The 18753-nt window shown below is 33.8% G+C and overlaps 4 protein-coding genes across 5 annotated transcripts; 3 read left to right on the top strand and 1 right to left on the bottom strand.

Moving 5' to 3' along the window:
• The first annotated feature begins 2114 nt into the window (after nucleotides 1-2114).
• LOC107899111 (F-box protein At1g55000) lies at nucleotides 2115-4899 on the top strand. Its single transcript, XM_016824721.2, has 2 exons — nucleotides 2115-2581; nucleotides 4293-4899. The coding sequence occupies exons 1-2, from the start codon at nucleotides 2177-2179 to the stop codon at nucleotides 4665-4667; spliced, it is 780 nt and encodes a 259-aa protein (XP_016680210.1). The 5' UTR covers nucleotides 2115-2176; the 3' UTR covers nucleotides 4668-4899.
• Nucleotides 4900-5979: 1080 nt separating this feature from the next.
• Nucleotides 5980-8154, top strand: LOC107899110 (probable microtubule-binding protein TANGLED). The gene is made up of 4 exons (XM_041098845.1): nucleotides 5980-6402; nucleotides 6506-6648; nucleotides 6739-6797; nucleotides 7119-8154. The coding sequence occupies exons 1-4, from the start codon at nucleotides 6319-6321 to the stop codon at nucleotides 7697-7699; spliced, it is 867 nt and encodes a 288-aa protein (XP_040954779.1). The 5' UTR covers nucleotides 5980-6318; the 3' UTR covers nucleotides 7700-8154.
• A 1081-nt stretch (nucleotides 8155-9235) lies between these two features.
• LOC107899109 (cyclin-P3-1) lies at nucleotides 9236-10468 on the top strand. Of its 2 annotated transcripts, XM_016824720.2 has the most exons (3): nucleotides 9236-9646; nucleotides 9740-9796; nucleotides 10033-10468. In XM_016824720.2, exons 1-3 carry the CDS (start codon nucleotides 9396-9398, stop codon nucleotides 10292-10294), a joined length of 570 nt encoding a protein of 189 aa, XP_016680209.1. In that variant the 5' UTR covers nucleotides 9236-9395; the 3' UTR covers nucleotides 10295-10468. The 2 variants fall into 2 exon arrangements, with proteins under 2 accessions (XP_016680209.1, XP_016680208.1); XM_016824719.2 differs by having other exon boundaries at nucleotides 9250-9796.
• Nucleotides 10469-11466: 998 nt separating this feature from the next.
• Nucleotides 11467-17568, bottom strand: LOC107899108 (mitochondrial Rho GTPase 1). Its single transcript, XM_016824718.2, has 15 exons — nucleotides 17364-17568; nucleotides 16965-17188; nucleotides 16635-16767; nucleotides 16071-16220; nucleotides 15653-15829; nucleotides 15179-15433; nucleotides 14665-14733; nucleotides 14473-14528; nucleotides 14089-14170; nucleotides 13741-13952; nucleotides 13598-13667; nucleotides 13036-13148; nucleotides 12620-12770; nucleotides 12204-12390; nucleotides 11467-11806 (listed from the first exon to the last, which is right to left on the bottom strand). The coding sequence occupies exons 2-15, from the start codon at nucleotides 17168-17170 to the stop codon at nucleotides 11733-11735; spliced, it is 1935 nt and encodes a 644-aa protein (XP_016680207.2). The 5' UTR covers nucleotides 17171-17188; nucleotides 17364-17568; the 3' UTR covers nucleotides 11467-11732.
• Nucleotides 17569-18753: the final 1185 nt, after the last annotated feature.

Raw genomic sequence — 18753 nt, 5'->3', positions numbered from 1 at the left:
AATAATAAAGAGGGTAAAGAAGAACAAAGAGAATTACAAGTTTTATTGATCAATGGGATGTTAATAATATGTCTTGTTATAACTTTACTAAGATAAAAACTGTGGAAAAAAAATTCTTTACGTTAAAAGATGAGCTTTATGTTTATATGTTTCGTATTCAACTATAAATCAAATACAAATAAAAGTATATGAAAAAAAATTTAGGCAAAAATTGAAAACATATTGTGACATAGATAAATCAACTTGATGAGAAACGTTATAAAAAAAAACGCATTATCTTTCTTTTTTTTAATGTCATATTGTTGTTGCAAAATGCAACCTCAAGATCTTATTTCTCGATTTGAGAAAAGCTTATAGAACTTGCTCAAGTTTTGAACTTGATACCTCTATGAATATAGATCTTTAAATAACTTTGGTACTATTATTGAATAAGAAAATTTTCAATTATCCAAAAATTAAACTATTATATTGTATTCATCGTCAAACTCAAATTTGTCTCTACGAATATCACTTCATAATTTGCAATTGTTTTTTGGAATAATTTTGCCCAAGTCAATGGCCCCAATAAAAAAAATGAGTAGCTCGCCAAACTCATAATTGAAAAACCGCTTCATTCAAATGGACTCTCTTGGTAGGTGATGTAGATCGCCATATTTATAAGATTTAGGTTATTTCTTTAATCAATAGTAGTCTCATGCATGTATAACACATGGACGATTGCCAAGTCACATCACTCTCACATGATGAGCCATCAATAAGACAATAAATCATCCAATCACATCTAAATTCACATGTTAAAAATCCATCATAACTTAACTAATTGCTTTCTCCAAGAGTACACTTATCTTAAAAGAAACCCTTACAGCATATAAGCCTTCTTTTCATTCATCGTATTCTCCTAAGACATCATTTTTATATCTAAACTCTGCTGGATTAAGTACCAGAAGAACCTTCTAATCATTTTCTTTTAACTCTTGGAACTATCCTCCAAAACTCTCGACATAATCATGTGAACCACAATTAACCACCATCATCATCTCTCTTATTGTGTATCAACATGGCTGTAAAATACAAAGTCTATTCAGGTATATTTGTAGAGAGATTAAAGCTGGGGAACATAGTAATATTCTAAAGCCAAGAGATTTGAAGGAATATACCATTATATACTCCTATTTGTCATTTATAGAGACGCATTAATGCTGGCTGCTTCCATGACTGAGGCCCAATACAACCCTTGGACTTTGCTCACCCCAACTAAGTCGATGGCTTAGACGGAGGCTGAGCCTCGTTAGAGCCAGAGGGCCTCGACCCAAGTTCTCTAATATTTAAATACTAATTAATTAATTAATATTTAAAAACATTATAAAATTATTTTAAAAATTAAAAATTATTAAAAAATAAAAATATTGTTTTTTAATCTTTTTAAAAATTAATTAATTACTAAAATAATATACACATGGATGTAACATCAGCAATGTTAACATACTTTAACTTTCTCATTCATTTTAAGGTAATTTGACAAACAATGTAAGTTTAAGGATTAAAAGAGACAAAAATTTAAATGGAGAACTAAAATAACATTTTTGTAAAGTTGGAAGGTCAAATAAATCATTATGCCTAAAATATATTAATATCATGCTTAAGTCCGCACCCATGAGCACCTCTATGATACAACAAACCAATACTTTTATTTCATAGTTTGATTTTTAGAATTTTAAAAATCTCCAACCCTAGTCAATATGGGTGAAAAAGATTGAAGCAATCATTGGATCGAGGTTTTGACACAATTGTTAAAGACAATAATCTTGGGTTCTAAATATCCAGACTAAAAATTTATCATGTATAATTATATGCATAGGTTTTCAAGTGTCACCATGTGCTACCGTTACGCATGAATTTTAGTTTATAGGTTATTCCTGCTTGTAAATTTTGGGAAAAAGAAAAAATTGTGATTAAATTTTTATATCAATTAAAATTTGAAAATCAAGCAACTGAATATTTACTTCAATTAAGCCCAAAGAACATTTAACGGGCTGATTCAATGGCCAAGACTTTTTGGTTCGCAAAATGAGTGGGTTTATGACCCGGATATATAGACCGATTCAAAATGATTGGTTGACAGTTAGCTAAATATAAGGGGAAAAAAGCAGAAATTTGATATTCTCTGTGTGCAAAAATGAGTTGTTGCTGCGATGAAAACGATGACGAATCAACCCTCACCAGCCCCCTGAATTCCTTCTCCTCCAATCCCATCCTTATCGATTCAACTGCCACCATCTCCCCGATGAATTCCCATTTCGCAGCTCTCACGTGTCGGGACACTCTCCGGCTCATTTTCGAGAAGCTTTCTCTCGCGGATTTGGCACGTGCCAGCTGCGTATGCAAGACCTGGAACGCCGTCGCTTCCGATGACAATATGGTTGTGGAGGCATTCAAGGCTCCTTGGAAGCTTCTCGATGTGGTGGGGACGCCCAGTTCGAGAAGTTTCTGGAGAGATAATGGGATTGGGAAGTTCGCTATCTCGCATCGGATTTTGAGAGGGGAGACTGTTGCTAGTCTTGCCGTTAAGTACTCTTCTCAGGTAAACCAAAATATGGGTATTTTTTATTTGACGAGAAAATTAAGGGATTTGCTTGGGAATTTTTTTTTATAGCTGAATTTGTACTAAAGGGTAAAACTTGAATCAGGTAAAAATGAGGAATTTATGATTCTTTTTTGGTCAATCTTTTGTTTTCTGTATAGTAAGATTGTCTTTTATTGAAATTGAATTGATAATACTAAAAGGTAAGAGTTGAATTGCATTTTACTGACATGAACAGTATATTATAATTAACTTGTTTGAATGTCAATGTTTTTCCTGTATACATTTGCAACTTGTGTGTTATGCTGCTAATGGTAATTTAAGACTTGGATGGAGATGAAGATTAGGAAGGCGTAAGCCTTAAGGCAAAAGGGATAGGAAAAGACAGGGTTTGATTTGTGTTATATTTGGTTGAGGACTTGAGAGTTTCTGGTTTTGGTTACTAAGATAGCTCAAATAACTTTATCACTGATTAGTATTTGGTGTTTTGGTGAAATGAGAGATGCAACAGCCATTTCATGGAATTAATCTTTAGGAATTCCAATTCCCTTTTCTGTTGCAAACCTTTTTATTTATTTTTTGAGTACTCTTAACATTTTGACTTTGAATGCTTCAAAGCAGCAATATGATAATTTGCACATCTATCCTTTCTCCTTCACAAGAAAACCAGTTCCATCAACACAATATGGATAACCAGATAATGTAATCTTTGCTTTCACCAGTAGCCTTTTCCTCTTCATCTTTAGATTTTTTTTCATTGTTGCCTTGCCTTTTACCTGCATCTTGTACAATCAAGTGATCAGTCTATGTCAGCAACAAGAATGATAGATTTACCTTTTGTATTAATTAAAAGTGTCCCCCAGCTCTTACGTTGTTTTTTTATTGTTGTCAACTCAAGATCATAGATGTCATAGCCTAAAAGATTAGCCATGGAAGCTATCATGGTGGATTTGCCACCTGGAGGACCATAAAGCAATAGCCCTGCTTCCAAGCCTTGCTAAAAGTGATAAGATCTTTGGCTATTGCTAAAAGTGTCAAAGGTAGAAGGATGCTGAAAAGTAACATAGTCCCAGAAATCATCTGATGGTTGTTCATATAAAGCTTTTAAGATCACCTTCTTATTTCAAGGGACTTACTCTCCTGCATCACATGCTTTAATTACTTCATTAGTAATGATTCTACCTTGCGTCCTGCAGCTTCTGCAATAGATTCTGAAAATATGCAGCTCTTTCTCACAGCATATCTGTTCACGAACCAGATCTGTACTTATGGAATGCAATTTGAACATAAAGAAACAAGAATTAAATGAAAGTCTATTATTTCACTTACTGTGTGTCTAGAATGCAATAATATAATTTATTATATTCTACTAATAATCACAAGAATAACATTCTCCTATATGCAGTTCAAATGTCGTAGAAGATTTATTACTTTCTGATCCCTTTTAAATATTTGGCGATTAAAATGAATTCTTTCTGTTTAACCTTTGATGCGTGCATAGATAAAACTAAGAGTGAAGTGAGAGATGCAACTGTAAATTTTCTGCTTCAAGGTTTAGCATTTTGGGTTTCTCTACATGGAGTTTTCCTTCAGGGTTTCCGATTCCCCTTTCTGTTGTAAATGTTTCTTTTAGTGTACCAACATTAACTTTGTCTTCAGCTCCATATTAAGTGAATTGCTGGTTAAATATATACGTTGTTTGTATTTGTAGGTTACGGACATAAAGCGCCTGAATAACATGATGAGTGACCATGGGATTTATTCCAGAGAGAGGCTATTGATCCCTGTAAGCAATCCAGACATTCTTATAAATGGAACATGCTATATAGAGTTGGACACCTACGCAAAGCGTGAAGTGGCAGTGCTGTATCTTGATGGCAAGCCTGAGAGTAAGCCTGGAACATTGTTGAATAGAGTGACCTCCGATCGGGGCAAGAGAAGGGTGATTGACTCCTTAAAGAGAAGCATGCATGTTGATGATGGAACTGCTCAATACTATTTGTCCATTTCAAATGGTGATCCTCGAGCTGCACTCTCTCAATTCTCTTCGGACCTCAGGTGGGAGAGGCAGACAGGGTTGGCCTAGTTGGAAATGCATGTTGAATTGATGGATGGAAAGGGGCCATGAATTCGAAGCCGGTAATAAATTAAAATTCCTTCTTTAGCATTTACTGAAGTTATAAAGAAGAAACATAATGTCAAGTGTTAATGTCGTCTTTGTTTGTACTAAGAACAAAGCAAGTGCCTGATGTTTCTGTAGTATACGTTTGTCTGTAAATTGATTTCATGTCCAAAGGAAGTGGGTGTTAAGTTATTAATGTTAAGCCATTGTAAATCTTCATCCAAAGTCCGATCCGTACAAGTTTGACCTATCATTCGCGCGATTGGCCTTCCTGCATAAGTAGCCTTCTCCTTTGGAAAGGTTTATTTTCGAACATGTCTTGCAGATACTTTTAGTAACAACATTATTTTAGAATTGCCTTCGTTTAAAACATGTTATTTTCTTTAATACAGCTAGTTTATAAGCTTGTTATCTGTAAGCAATCAATCGGTTCGGTCTAGAAAAACCAAAAACTGATCAAGCCGACTTCTTTTTTCTTGAACTCAAAACCGAACTGAAGTTATGCTTAAACTGACCCAACTGACTCGTTTTTTTGCCGGTTGGATGGTTTCAAAAACAACAAAACCGGAACTTCAAACTGATCTTGGGGAAGAGGGAGATGCAGAGAAGTTGTGATGTTGGATTAAAGTCGAAATCGAGGGTTACTTTAATTGTGAAATTTGCCAAGAAGCTTGAATGAAAATGGTGGGTTTGGTTTGTTTATTCATTATTATTTTTTGATACATTAATCAAAGAACACAAGTGAACAAAGATAAACACAAAATTATGCATGTACTAATATAGACTTACCTTTCCTTTTTAGACTAATCTGTTATCATTCACATTGGATTAACAATACACAAAATAGTGTTAGAGCTTATAATTAGTATAAAAAATTACTTATTCTAATTTTTAAAATAAGTAATAATTGTTTATAAACATATTATCTAATAGTTTTAAATTTTTTATACAGAATTTATAAGAAATTATCTATACAATTTTTAAAATTTTAAACAATGATAAATACCAATATTGTATGGTATATAGTATATTTTATAATATTTGTGAAAATGAATATTTTTAAAAAATAAAAAATAATATACTATAATTAACCCATGCATAAAAATTAATTTAATAATATAATAAACAAAAAAATGTTTTTTGTAATTCTAAAATGATATAAATATATATGTGTGTGTGTGTGTTACAAATTTAGAAATGATCACAAAATCATATAAATGCATACCTTATTTTTTCAAATAAAAGAAAAAAAAATCAAATACAAGTAGCCGTTGGCATATATACGTTGGGGGCAGGCAAAAAGAATTCCGTTACCCAGCCGGCCAGCACTGATGATATCTCGAGACCAAAACTTTTTGACTTTTATTCTCTAAACTGATCAACTCTAAAAGAGATAGCAAATCTTTTTGAGTTTTGAAGGAGGAAAAACAGTAACTGAAACCAACCCAATATTTGAGATTAACTCTCTTCCATGGGTATTTAATTTAGAGCAACAAAGAAAAGGGGAGGGGAGCGTAGGAGGAGCCAAAACCCAACAAACAACCCACTTCCTTTGACAAAAGACCCTCCATTTTTTCTAATTTGGCCGCTGAAGTTTCTTTCCATTCTGGCAATAATGGTTGCTAGAACCCCACCAAAACAAAGGAAATTTGTGGTGGCTCCCCTTAATCCTGTCCTACTCAGAGAAACTGTAAAGAAGGTAAATTTGGGCACTTCATTTTCTAATCAAATCATGAGAAAAAAAAAGTGTTTTTTTTACTTACGGGGTTTTTGCTTTTTTAATTATTATTGGGATTTTGAAGGTGGAGAAATGTATGGCAAGATTGCAAGAGTTGCAGTTAACAGTTGCAGGAGGCTCTAAGGTTATATCAGGGGTGAGTTTAAGTCCAAGAAGTACTAGGGGTTATATGAGGACTAGTCTCCGATGCAAGCAAGAGTCCTTGAGGTAAGATCAAATTTTGGTTTGTCTTCAACTGTGCCAAAAGGTTCAATCTTTTTGTTTTGCATACTAAATTGGGTGGTTTTCAATTTGAAGGATGAAGAACTCTACTCCAAGGAAATCACCAGTTGGGAAGTTTCCAGCCACTGCAGGAGGTATATCCCTCTTATTTTCTTTATATTTTTAAATTTTGTGGCCTAGTTTCCCTCTCTTGAGCATTGCTCCTTGAATTTGTAATTCATTTTGAATTTCCTATATAAATATCCACTACAAGGTAGCTTTTAGAATGCCATATTTGTCTACCTCTTGTACTCTCTTGCACTTGAGTGTGGCTTAGATACATATATACCCTAAATCCAATTAGACTAGCTTTCCTTTATAAGCTAATTTTTGATGAAATGATCTTTTTCAAAGTTAAACTTTGTTGAGCAAGCTAAGATGGAAATAATTGGATTTATCCAACCTTTTTGATGCAGGTGAATGGAGGAGAATGTCATTGCCAGCAATGTTAGTAGGGGAAACAGTGGGCGAAATACTTCAAGCAAATCAATTTGCAAGACAGATCCTAGCAGCTGCTGATAACAAAACCAAGAATACTTCTGAGGATCCTAAAACTCCATTGACTGAACACAGGAAGCAAAGAACACAGCCCGAAAACACCGAGCTCAGAGCCAGAAGAAAGAGGGAGAAACAGAACAAACTGCAACTAATTCGAACTGAATCCGACTCTCCGTCTCTTCAAAGGGCTCGTTCCAGGATCAACTTCAAGGTTTCTCCTCCAAAAATCAGGGAATTTGATAAGGAAAACAGTAAACATATGGCCAATAGGGTGTCACCAAGGAATAGGCCGTGGGCTAAAAAAACTGTTTTATTCCCAAACCCTTTGTTCAGTTCAGCTCCCACTTCACAGCAACAAAAGTTTTTCAAGACAAGGTCCCCAGTGATTGCAAGAAATAGACAAACTCCGCATAAGTTCTTGATCAAGTCTCCTCCATCAGCTTCCAAGTTTCAAGTCAAGATCAAGAGCCTACCTGTGGTTTCTCTATCCCCCACATGATCAACGAACACGAGCAAGAAGTCACCAAAAGTGTCAGCTGCTTCCAAGCTACGTAGGTCGTTTTCACCTTCCCGGTTAGCCAACAGATTGATGTCTCCGTTGAAGAGCAGGATAAGTTTGCGAGAAAGTGATGCACCCATGAGTGGACTGAAACAGCGTCCAGCTCTAATGTCCATCCGGTCATCGACTAGCCGAGTTTAAGGTCATGAACTTTCTTCGGTTTACAATGTCAATAGTTGAGCTTTGATCATCTTTGGCTTTCCACAATGTCTATAGTTGACTTTGCCAATTACATTTGTTCATTGGTTTGATCTCAATGTCCATAGTTGATTTTTCTTGCATGGTTGTGAATCTCAATTATTGTTTGATGTAAAAAGGTTGTGAATCTCAATGTCCATAGTATAGAGTCTGATTCTTTGTTTCATTGGACTGAGAATAAACAAAGCTTGAAGCTATTCTATATCTGTCAATCACAAAATTTCATCATTATTGCACTATCAGTACAACAAATATATGCATTAGACAAAATGGTGTACGAAACAAAGTTACCAAACTCAAGTACAAGTGGTATATTAGATTTTTCTAAGTTTCTCTAGAGGATCTATCTCTATATCTATGTCCAGGGAAGTAGGTATGAAAAAGAAAAGAATATAACCTTCCCAACATTTTGAGGACTAAAGGGAAACTCTAATTAATATAAAGATTAAACTTATTGGGAAATCACTTTTATTCTTTTAGGAATGTGGGATCTTAAATCATATAAAATGGTGTATGAAAAAGAAAAGAATATGGCCACCAAGGAGGTTATAATTAATCTAAAGATTAGAATTAGGAAATCCCTTTCATTCTTTTGGGAATTTGGGATCTTACGTCATATACAAATGGTGTATGAAAAAGAAAAATATATGGCCACCAAAAAAAGTTGCCAACATTTTTAGGGCTAAAAGGAAATTCTATTTAATCTACGATAGAATTAGGAAATCACTTTCATTCTTTATGTTCTACAATCAACCAAGATTCCTTCAATTTGGTTGGACCATGGCTACAAAGAGACGTTTGGAAAATATCATAACCTATATTATTCAAATTCGGAATTAGCATATATATTTAATACGAGTATATTCTATTTCTTTCAAATTCTTTTTATATATTCGAAAGATCATAACTCATATCTATATTCGTATTGAATATAAATACTTTAGAAAAAAATAAAAATTTCAAGTGATAGAGATCATAATTATCACGATTAGGTTGAAGAAAGGTATTGAAGTTAAATTGATTTTTGATCACCTTAATGGAATCACACTTGAAAGGAGCTAAAACTTTGTAAAATAGTTAAGAAAAGATGATGCAGATGTTGAGATTTGAATGTAAAATATGTTAAAATATCAATTTTTAAAGGTAATTGCATGAACCAATTGAGTTAAAACTCAAATTTTTCCTTTGTTTTTTTTCTGGTCTTGCCATGATATATTCCCTGTTCCGCTAAAATATACTGTTCCTGGTGCTTCTAGTCTCTGATGGAAAAGGATGATTCAAAAGCTTGAATAATTGCAACCCAAAATTGGGCCACTAGGAATAAAGTTTTGCAATTTATTTCAAAAACAAATATAAGTATGTTCCTTTTGTGACTCTCCTTGCAAGAAAGGAACAAAGCTGATAAAAACTACAAAATCAAATCTTCACCGAACAACATATGGAAACATTGATGGCTAAAGGCAAGGCTGGTGAGTCTAATCCTTATACTGGTTTAGGATTAGACGAGTCTGGTAATTGGCTTCCTGGTAGTCCTAGAGTTCTATCTCTTCTATCTTCTGTTCTCGAAAGATCGGTACGAGGGAACGAAAAGTTATTGGCGGGATCGAAAATTAAGGATGTTATTACCATATTCCATGGTTCAAGAGCACCTTCCTTGAACCTTAGACAGTATGTCGAACGCATCTTCAAGTACTGTAAATGCAGCAATTCTTGCTTTGTCGTTGCTGTTATATATATTGACAGGTTCCTGCAACGAATCGACGCTTACCTTACTTCACTCAGCGTGCATCGTCTCTTGATTACGAGTGTCATGGTAGCTGCAAAGTTTATGGATGACCAGTAAGTACAGTTCTTACACTTGAAATACAACATGTTTTAGTTCCATGTCTTAAGCTTCTGTTCCAGAGATATAGAAGAGATTAATATGTTTTGTTTGTCCTTTAGTAACATGGGGTTGTTTTGTAATCTTGAAATTGGCATGATTTAACAGCTTAACTTGATTGTTTTGATCTATTGTCGTTGGTGTTTTTTAGTGTGGAATTGTGTTTACCCAATGATTTAGATGGTGTGTGCAGGCATTATAACAATGCGTATTACGCCAAAGTGGGGGGAATTAGCAGAGAAGAAATGAACAGATTGGAGATGAGGTTTTTATTCGATTTGGATTTTCAACTTAATGTCACGACTGAGGTCTTCAACAAGTATTGGCTTATGATCCAACAGGAAGGTGGTCTGGAAACCCAAACTGCTCTGCAAACTCAAGCCTATTGCTTGAAGAAAGATGAAAGCGGACGAGGCCGCCGACTCACCGGCGTTCATAGAGGCAGAGCCCTATAATGTTAACTACGGTAACCTAAACAAATCAAAGACCCAAAGTTCAAATCCCTCTCCGTCAGGATGGTTCAATTGCTGCCTAGAGATGATTTGGCATATACTAAACCGTTTTAATATCAGAATATTTAATTTACATCCACATCCAATTTATATAACAATGATCCATTTGAAAAGCAATTAGTAATTTCATCTAATTTATTTATATAATAAGAATATGTTTAGAAAGTTATTTAATAATTAGATTCAAATTTAATTATTTATTTGAAAAGTATTTTCAAAGCGAAAATAAAATTTAAGTCTTGAAAATAATATTATTGAGAATGACAACTAAAAACTCGAACATGAACTATAAAGCGAGCATAAAAAATACTCAAATAATAATTAAATTTAAATATGTAATTACTTATAATTACATATTTATTGCTGGCTTATGTAACCACTATAACTAATATATCCCACTAAATCAAGTCTAATACTCGTTGCATTCTCCAATTTTTAAAGAAAGATTAAAAATTAAAATAATTATTTTCTAATATGACCTTAAATGATTAAAGCTTAAAAAATCATTTTTACTAATAATTGTATTTTAATTTTAAGATATATATATTTTATTTTAAGAAATTTATATGTTGTTCTACTAATCTCATTAAAAATTTTACGAAATATACATTTTACCCAATTAAATAATTAAATAAATTCTCACAAAATGTTTATATAAATTATTTATATTAAATTTAACTCTATATTAAATGTTAAAAAATAACTTAACAAATATAAAATGCTAGCTTGTTTTTCTTGTTACTTGTTAATTTTATTAGCAATTGTATTGTAGAAGTTTTTTCATACGATAATTTGATTTAATATTTTTTTTCATGAGTATTACTCTAGAAATTCTTATAATAATTAATAATTTTTTAGAATTAAAAATTACAAGAGGTTATAGTAAATAATTATAAGTGTACAAACATACTCTAATATCAACCGGATATCTAGATACACCAAAGATCTAAAATTAGTATCTATCACCATCTTAATCAAAACCATTTGAATATTAAATTTCCAAAAGATTAGTATCTGAATCCAGGTGAAACTCTTCATCCCAATCCCAATTCATCTAAATTACAATATTTAGAATCCAAAGTAATAGTATGAAAAAGGACACAGGCAAGCAACGATGGTTGAAATGTATAGCAAAATTTTTTTTATTGCACAATCACTCTATTCCATCATTTCTCTTGATATTCTACAGACCAAACATTTCCAACACTACTAAATTGGATGATAGAATTTTGCAATTCTTTTTCATACAGATTAGGATTCTGAATATAACCCAGAAAAGTCAGCCACCGAAATCAGATTAAGAAAATAAACATGGCAAAATTGTTTCTAAGAAGATAAGATTACCACAACAGTGTCTAGAAGATAGGAGAATCGTCATCCCTCAACTAGAAGCATTCTTCCTAGTAGCATATACGCGGTAAGCTGCAAATCCAACAATGGCTACAGCAGCTCCAACTGCAAATGGTGAATTACATCATTCAAAACGATAAAACAACAGTTCACTATAGTGAATGATAAAAATAAAAGAGCATGCCATTCAAGTTGAAGCAACTTCGTACCATCTCAGATTGTTTAAAGATAATTTTTGCTACGAAAAACTTCAAATACATATATGCTTAAACAAAATCACACTATAACTTGTAAAAAGGTTTAAGGTGCAAACACTATAAGCAAGTGGACAAAAGGAAAGAAATAGTGATTTCCCCCACACCAACACGGAGAAAAAAGTAAAATATGTGCACAACAAGAAGTCATCAGAAAATCTAACCATGGTCACCAACATTTTCAACAACCCCAAGTTTCAAGTGCATTGAGAGTAGAACAGTTGTGAGATGCCAGACAATCAGCATACCTGAAACAACCATGAGAGATCGGTTTATGAGCCGATGGTACTGCTTCCGGCTTCTCCCAGCCTCAGTTTCAGGAATGCTCAAGTGAGGATGCTCAGCTGCATTTACTATCCTTCGAAATATGTTATTGAAATCACTCAACTTTGAGCTGATAGGTATAGGTGCCTCTATCCCCATATCCTGGCTAACCTGAAAAGGAAATTTGAAATACAATACACTTTTCACTTCAGTTTTTTAAGATAAAATTTTAAAGTATGTGTTCTACTATAATCATATCAGAGGCTAGACCAACACTGACACGAATACCATTACCTCTTCAACACAAAAATTAAGCATTTTGACTCTGTTAAGGCATTCTACTTATTCATTTAACTATGCAAGAAAATTAAATTACGAAAAAATAAATAAAGCATGATACCCTGGTAGAATTCTGTATTGCCATTGGAAATGAATCCAGATCATCTTTAGCAGCAACAATGAGGCAAGGCACCTCATAACCAGTGTCTTCACCATGACCAGCAACATCCATGAGCAATTCAGTTGCTCTCTTCCATGAAGACTCATCAGAACTGAGAAGGCCAGATTATAATGAAATAGAACTTACAAAATAAATAAATAACACATGCATATGCACCTACATGAATTTTTACAAAATTCAACAATGGAACAAAATATACATGATCATCTTTAGTGGCACAAAAAGAGTTCACTCCAAGCACATGAGGGTGCAACCATTTTTACAAATATGATCACATAACAGAAAATGATTAACTAAGAACAGCAGATAACTCTAAATTTAAAATCCCACATCAGAAAAATCATGCTTCGATTTACCTGTCATAAACAAATACAGCTATGTCACAAGGAGCCAGTGACTCTTTACTAGACAGCAGTTTTGAAACTCCGTCCTCAGGAATTTCCCGCAATACTAGAGTTTTCTTTATTCCCTAAGAATGGCAAAACAAACAAACACCAAGCCCGAAGTTGAAATATTAACATATGAAAGCAAAATAATTTATCAACTTAGGTATATCTCAATTCTCAATAGCTGCTATTCTAACTAAATGCAAGGAAGTATATGTCAATAAAATGAAAAGGTTTTGATGTGTAAAGTTCCAGAAAGGAATTGCTTTGATACTGCAAGTGTGTAGATTTTGACAGTTTTTCATCTCAAAGAAAGTACATCTTCAAATATCATTTCACTTGAACCTTATACAAAGTCTTTCTAATATCCCTATGACACCCCATTTATGGTCTAGACTCCATAACACCAAGAAATGCATATACGTGAAAATCCCCAATCCCCCAAAATGACAAAGTAACTCCTAGTGTTTAGAGGTGGGGGCTTGCTTTCAACATAAAATTACAAGACAGTGCATAATATAATGGCACTTACCCCAGGTAATTCCACAACATTCACAGCGTATTGCTCATCAGCAGTAGGAGAATATGAATCCAAATAGGGCCTACATAAAAGTAAATAAAGTTAAAAAGATAGGGAAAAGAATTAGATATCAGGAAAAGAATTTTAATGAATACCTGCCAAGAAAAGAATTCATCAATGCAGATTTCCCAGCGTTTGCTGGACCAAAAACAAAGCACTGGAAAACATTTCTTTCTGATTGTTGCTTCTTCCTATCCAGACGCCTTCTCCTAGTGATGCGGATGGCAGAGGAAGAATCGCCAGGATATCCAATGTATATCAAGTTCTCCAAGCTACGAGCTGGGTCTAAGAGTGTCATAAGAGCCCACTACAATATGCACCATAACTCGTTATAATGATCAGATCACATGAATGTGCACCGACTTAGTCAACAATGAGTTAGTTCTAATGAGAATAAATTAAGTGTGAAATTCATATTTTCAAGAGCAGAAAACCAGGAATACCTCTGATAGAAATGCATCAAGTGATAACCCTCCCAGTGCAGTTTTCTCTGCAGCATCCTTATATGGAGCATCATTCCATGGGCTGAAGTTGAAGAATAAAATGTCAAGCATGATTCAAGATAATATCGCTTTGCAACTTATAACAATAGAGATCTATATGTGAAAATTCATACACAGCTTATTACAACAGTTTTTGAAAATAAAATCCCCTCATTTTCACTTTGGATATGTGAAGATTTTTACTGGACTTTTAGTCGGTAGCAGTTTGTTATCCTGCCTCTTTTGGGAAAATAAAATTGCACACTCCGACCTCACCCACTCTCAGTAGGATTGCAATCTAGCAAAAGAAAATTGAAGAAATATATTTCAAATTGAGAACCATACTTCTCTGGAGCAGTTGAAAAAACATCCTCAACTTCAATGGGCCGGAGGTTATTGTCCTGAAAAAAACAATATTACAATTCTTATAATTTCAAAAACTATAAGCAAAAGTTAAGAATATTAACATTTTAGACTGGACTAGAAAATAGCAAGAGAAATATAATGTAAATAAATATGAGAAAGACTAAGACATACTAAGTCACTGTCAAACAATTCATAGACACCCTTCAGAAATTTGATAGCTTCATTTGTCAGCTCCACACTCTACATAAAAGGCAACACAGGAGCAAAGTTATAAGGAGAAGTTCAAATAACACCATAGTAGAGCATATATGATGAGATATAGAGTCCATTATGCCAATGTAAAACAGAACAATTCATAATTGGCCTAATTAAAATCAGCCAATTTTGGCTTTGCTCATCTAAAACAACATGCAGGTATTCCATTGGTCACCAAATATAACATTAATAATATTAGTCACATCCAAACGCAATGCTTGTAAAATAAAATTTAAAGCAAACCAAAAAAAAAACTCTGTAGCAGAAGAATAATTACCAATTCTAACTAATGCTCATATGGACAATATTGTAAGCAAACAATAATGATCAGACAATGCTAGTTGAAAATGAAAACAAAAGGAACAACAGCTTTAAATGCTTATTCAGTGTTTTCATAAAAAAGAGAATGTTTAGTTTAAGTGAAGGATACCTGATCAGGAGCTCTTTTAAATGAAGAATATGGAATGAGATCATCTGAAAGTTTGATATCATTGTTATATCCAAATTTCCTCAGGACCGTCCATGTTGTCTCAAGGCGTCCTTTTTCTATGAATAGTGCATGAAGAAATAGAAAACCAGTCAACGTGAGACCGCGTTCATTGACTCCTTCAACCAACTTATCTTGCACAACCCGTTTAACACCAACTATTTCTGAAGGTTGTAATGGAGCATTGAAACATTTGACCTGTTTTGCAACAATGTATTAGATTCCTGGCTGTTCAAGCACAAGATATCTTATGTTAACATTGACAAAAAGCTTATTTCATGTATAAATAGATCAGCATTTCAATACATCAAGCAATGAATAGCACAATCCTTCAAGAAACAATCAACCCATCATTCAATCTCATTCCACCCGCTTCAAAAGTAAAAGACAAAAAGGGAAAAGGAACATCTGAGGAACCTGAAAATTGTTCAATTCTGCGTCGCTAAGAGCACCATCCCTGTCATGATCACAAAGAATAAAAATTCGCTTCAAGGCTCTCACACACCGTGGCTTCAGAGTTTGTGTTTCCTGATCAAATAGCGGGCCTGTTGGATGAAGCACTGCCTTTTGTGCGTAGTAGAAAACTTCAGGGATCTATCAAAATGGAGATGCATAAAAAGTTCAATTCCTGATAGTATCAATGCGATCTATAGATACCAATTACTATCATACAATTAACCATAATGATGTCAGTTGTCACATATGTGCAAATAAGAACACGAAGCAAAAAACAGAAATCAATGCTAAAACCACCCTACATTTTATCAGCATGTTTACAGCATCTGCCTTTCATATTAACTCTGAAATGAAAACAAGAGAGGACCTCAATTCATACCTGAATGTGTTTATATGCTGAACACTCAATACAAGTTTCAATCTCACGAAATTGTTGCATTATTGGTGACATCACCTGTTCCAAGCTCACTTGTTGCTGGTCATCTCTTAAATCCAACTTACAGCCTACTACTATTACAGGCACCTTCACCTGCTCAATAATAATTAACCTCAATTGCTGCAGAAGTCGATCAATTAAGAAAATAATACTCCACAATCCGCATGATCTACAAGGACACCTAAGCAAATGTAGTTGCTTATATTCAAGTATGGTGAAATCTTAAGTGAGCCAATTAGCTGCCAAAAGCATATTTAAGTTGCTTAGACACAGGTTTAAATGCTGATAAACTGAAAATGTAAAATTAGCTATGATATTTTTATCCATAAGGTCTTTTTGCTCATAACATGTCAACTTTATAGAGTTTGAATTGAGTCCAACACAGGCACAAGAAATTAAGAGCTGAAAGAGCATGATTAAAAACTTCTTAACAACCTTACCTCCCCTTCACATATTTTCCATCAAAAGAAGAAACTAGCAAATACAAATGCAAATTAAGATAGAAACCTCTAATTGGCGAAGTTCTGGAAGCCAGAAAGTACTCAATCTGTTAAGAGTCTCAGGCTGATCGCATGCATAAGTAAGCACAACAGCATCAGCTCGCTTCAGCTCCTCTGCTAGTTTACCTCTATCCTCCGGACTAACCAAACAAAGATTCAAGAATTAAGCCCAAAACACGCCAATAAACAAAACAAAAAAATGTACCTAATCACATTCAATTCCCATATTGCGTTAATCCAACTAAGTCCCAGCTAGAGATTAAACGAAGTTTACGGTTATGTCACTATAAATTCTGAAGAAATTGAGTGACAGCAGACTAAGAAATAGAAACTATACTTGGAGGAGGTATCGATGATGGTGATTGGAACACGGTCGGGGTAGAAATCTTCCGGCAAACGAGTGGGCGGCAACAACCGGGGCACATTCGTTGGGAAAGTTTCGGCAGCGGCTGTTACAATCAAGCTCGACTTTCCAGTGCCTCGATCACCGGCCACCACGATGCGAACCCCGGTCTTCCCTTCCGGATTCGAAGATTTAGCCATTCAAAAAAGAATCAAAAACTACAAAAAGAAAAGGTAAAATAAATAAGCAATCGGATATTTAAGAAAACCAAGTGGACATAGCTAAGGTCAAGCATCAAAACGCATTTTAAATACAGTAAGATGGACGGAGAAATTTTGATTTTGAGAAACAAGAGATGAAATGGGTAAGCGAGTAGCATGGAAAGTAAATAACCTGAAGATTGAAAGGAAATAGATGAGAGAGAGGGGTTTTGGCTTTGGTTGCGAGGGTGAAGGCCGCCAAAACCCTAAGAAGGGACGGCGGAGGCGGGCGAGGCTGTGCTTTTGGTGGAGGCGCTCTTTTTGGGAAAGTTCACGAACAAGAAATTTCCCGGACTCAAACAAAGATGTTTGTAAATTTTCTATTCTTTTTTTTAATTAATTTGTATTTGGTTCGAACTGAGAGCGCCGTTTTTCTGTTGGGACGACCATGGCCGTTGATACTAAGATGGCTACTGAACGGCCAAGATTTGATTTAGGTCAGAATTAACCCTTATTTTATTTTATTAATTATATTGGTTAAAATATGCTCCAGGTCCTTTTAATTTTTTCAATTTAAAAATTAGTCCCTATATTTTTATTTCAAAAAATTTAATCTCTCTACTTTTGTGATTTAAAAATACAAATTCCTAAATGGAATACAAGAACTAGGCATATTTTAACCTATTATATAAAGAAAATGACTAAATTCCTAAATAGAAGAAAATCGACTAAATTGTAATTATATAAAGAGTACAAGCAGTAGGCATATTTTAGCCTATTATATAACTTTTAGCTTTCTTGAAAAAAAAGTTAAAATTTGTTGTTAGTCCCACTACTTCTATTATATGAAAAGAATCTAAAAAGAGAGAAAAGAAGACTGGTGTGAGGGAGTGGTGGAAAAAAGGTATTATGAAGAGCTTGCGAAAATGAACAAAAAGAAGCAGAGTTGGGAATGTGCCATAATCATGATAATGTTGGTGGGGAGATTTAGTGGTCGGTTGATGATTAATTATATACAGAGAAGAGGAAGAAGAAGAAGAAGAGAGGAGTAAAAGCAATACTGGAAGTGTGGAGTGGTAGTGGGGAGATTCCTAAGAGTGGTGCAATTAGCAATGCCACCCACTATGTAACCGTTTGCTACATTGCTCAGCTTCGTGAGAGGTTGAAAATGATGATGAATGGGTATGGGGTTTTTGGGGTTTTTTTTCAATATTTTTAATATTTATATTTTTTATAAATATAAAAATTTTAATATTTTTTATGATTTTACTTTTTTGAATTTTTATGTATTTTTTATTTTTATATTTTTTAAAAAAAAAGTTAGAATCGGAACCAAATTGATAGAATACATAAATATTGAGAGTTAAATTTGCTATTATGCTAATAAAATAAGGTCACACTAGCATTCTGTTAACGATTTAATAGATGAGTGACCACAATATTAGAAATTAAATTGAAAGTTTTCGTAATTGAGTGATCAAAATAGAAACACTCTAATAGTTGGGTGACTATCGATATAGTTTATCTTTAAATTTTTTTTCTAAAACTAGAACTTGATTGTGATATCTAAAATAATAAACATG

This window comes from Gossypium hirsutum, chromosome D08, assembly GCF_007990345.1.
Source record: "Gossypium hirsutum isolate 1008001.06 chromosome D08, Gossypium_hirsutum_v2.1, whole genome shotgun sequence".
Classification (NCBI taxonomy): domain Eukaryota; kingdom Viridiplantae; phylum Streptophyta; class Magnoliopsida; order Malvales; family Malvaceae; genus Gossypium; species Gossypium hirsutum.
This window is presented reverse-complemented; position numbering and strand designations above follow the sequence as displayed.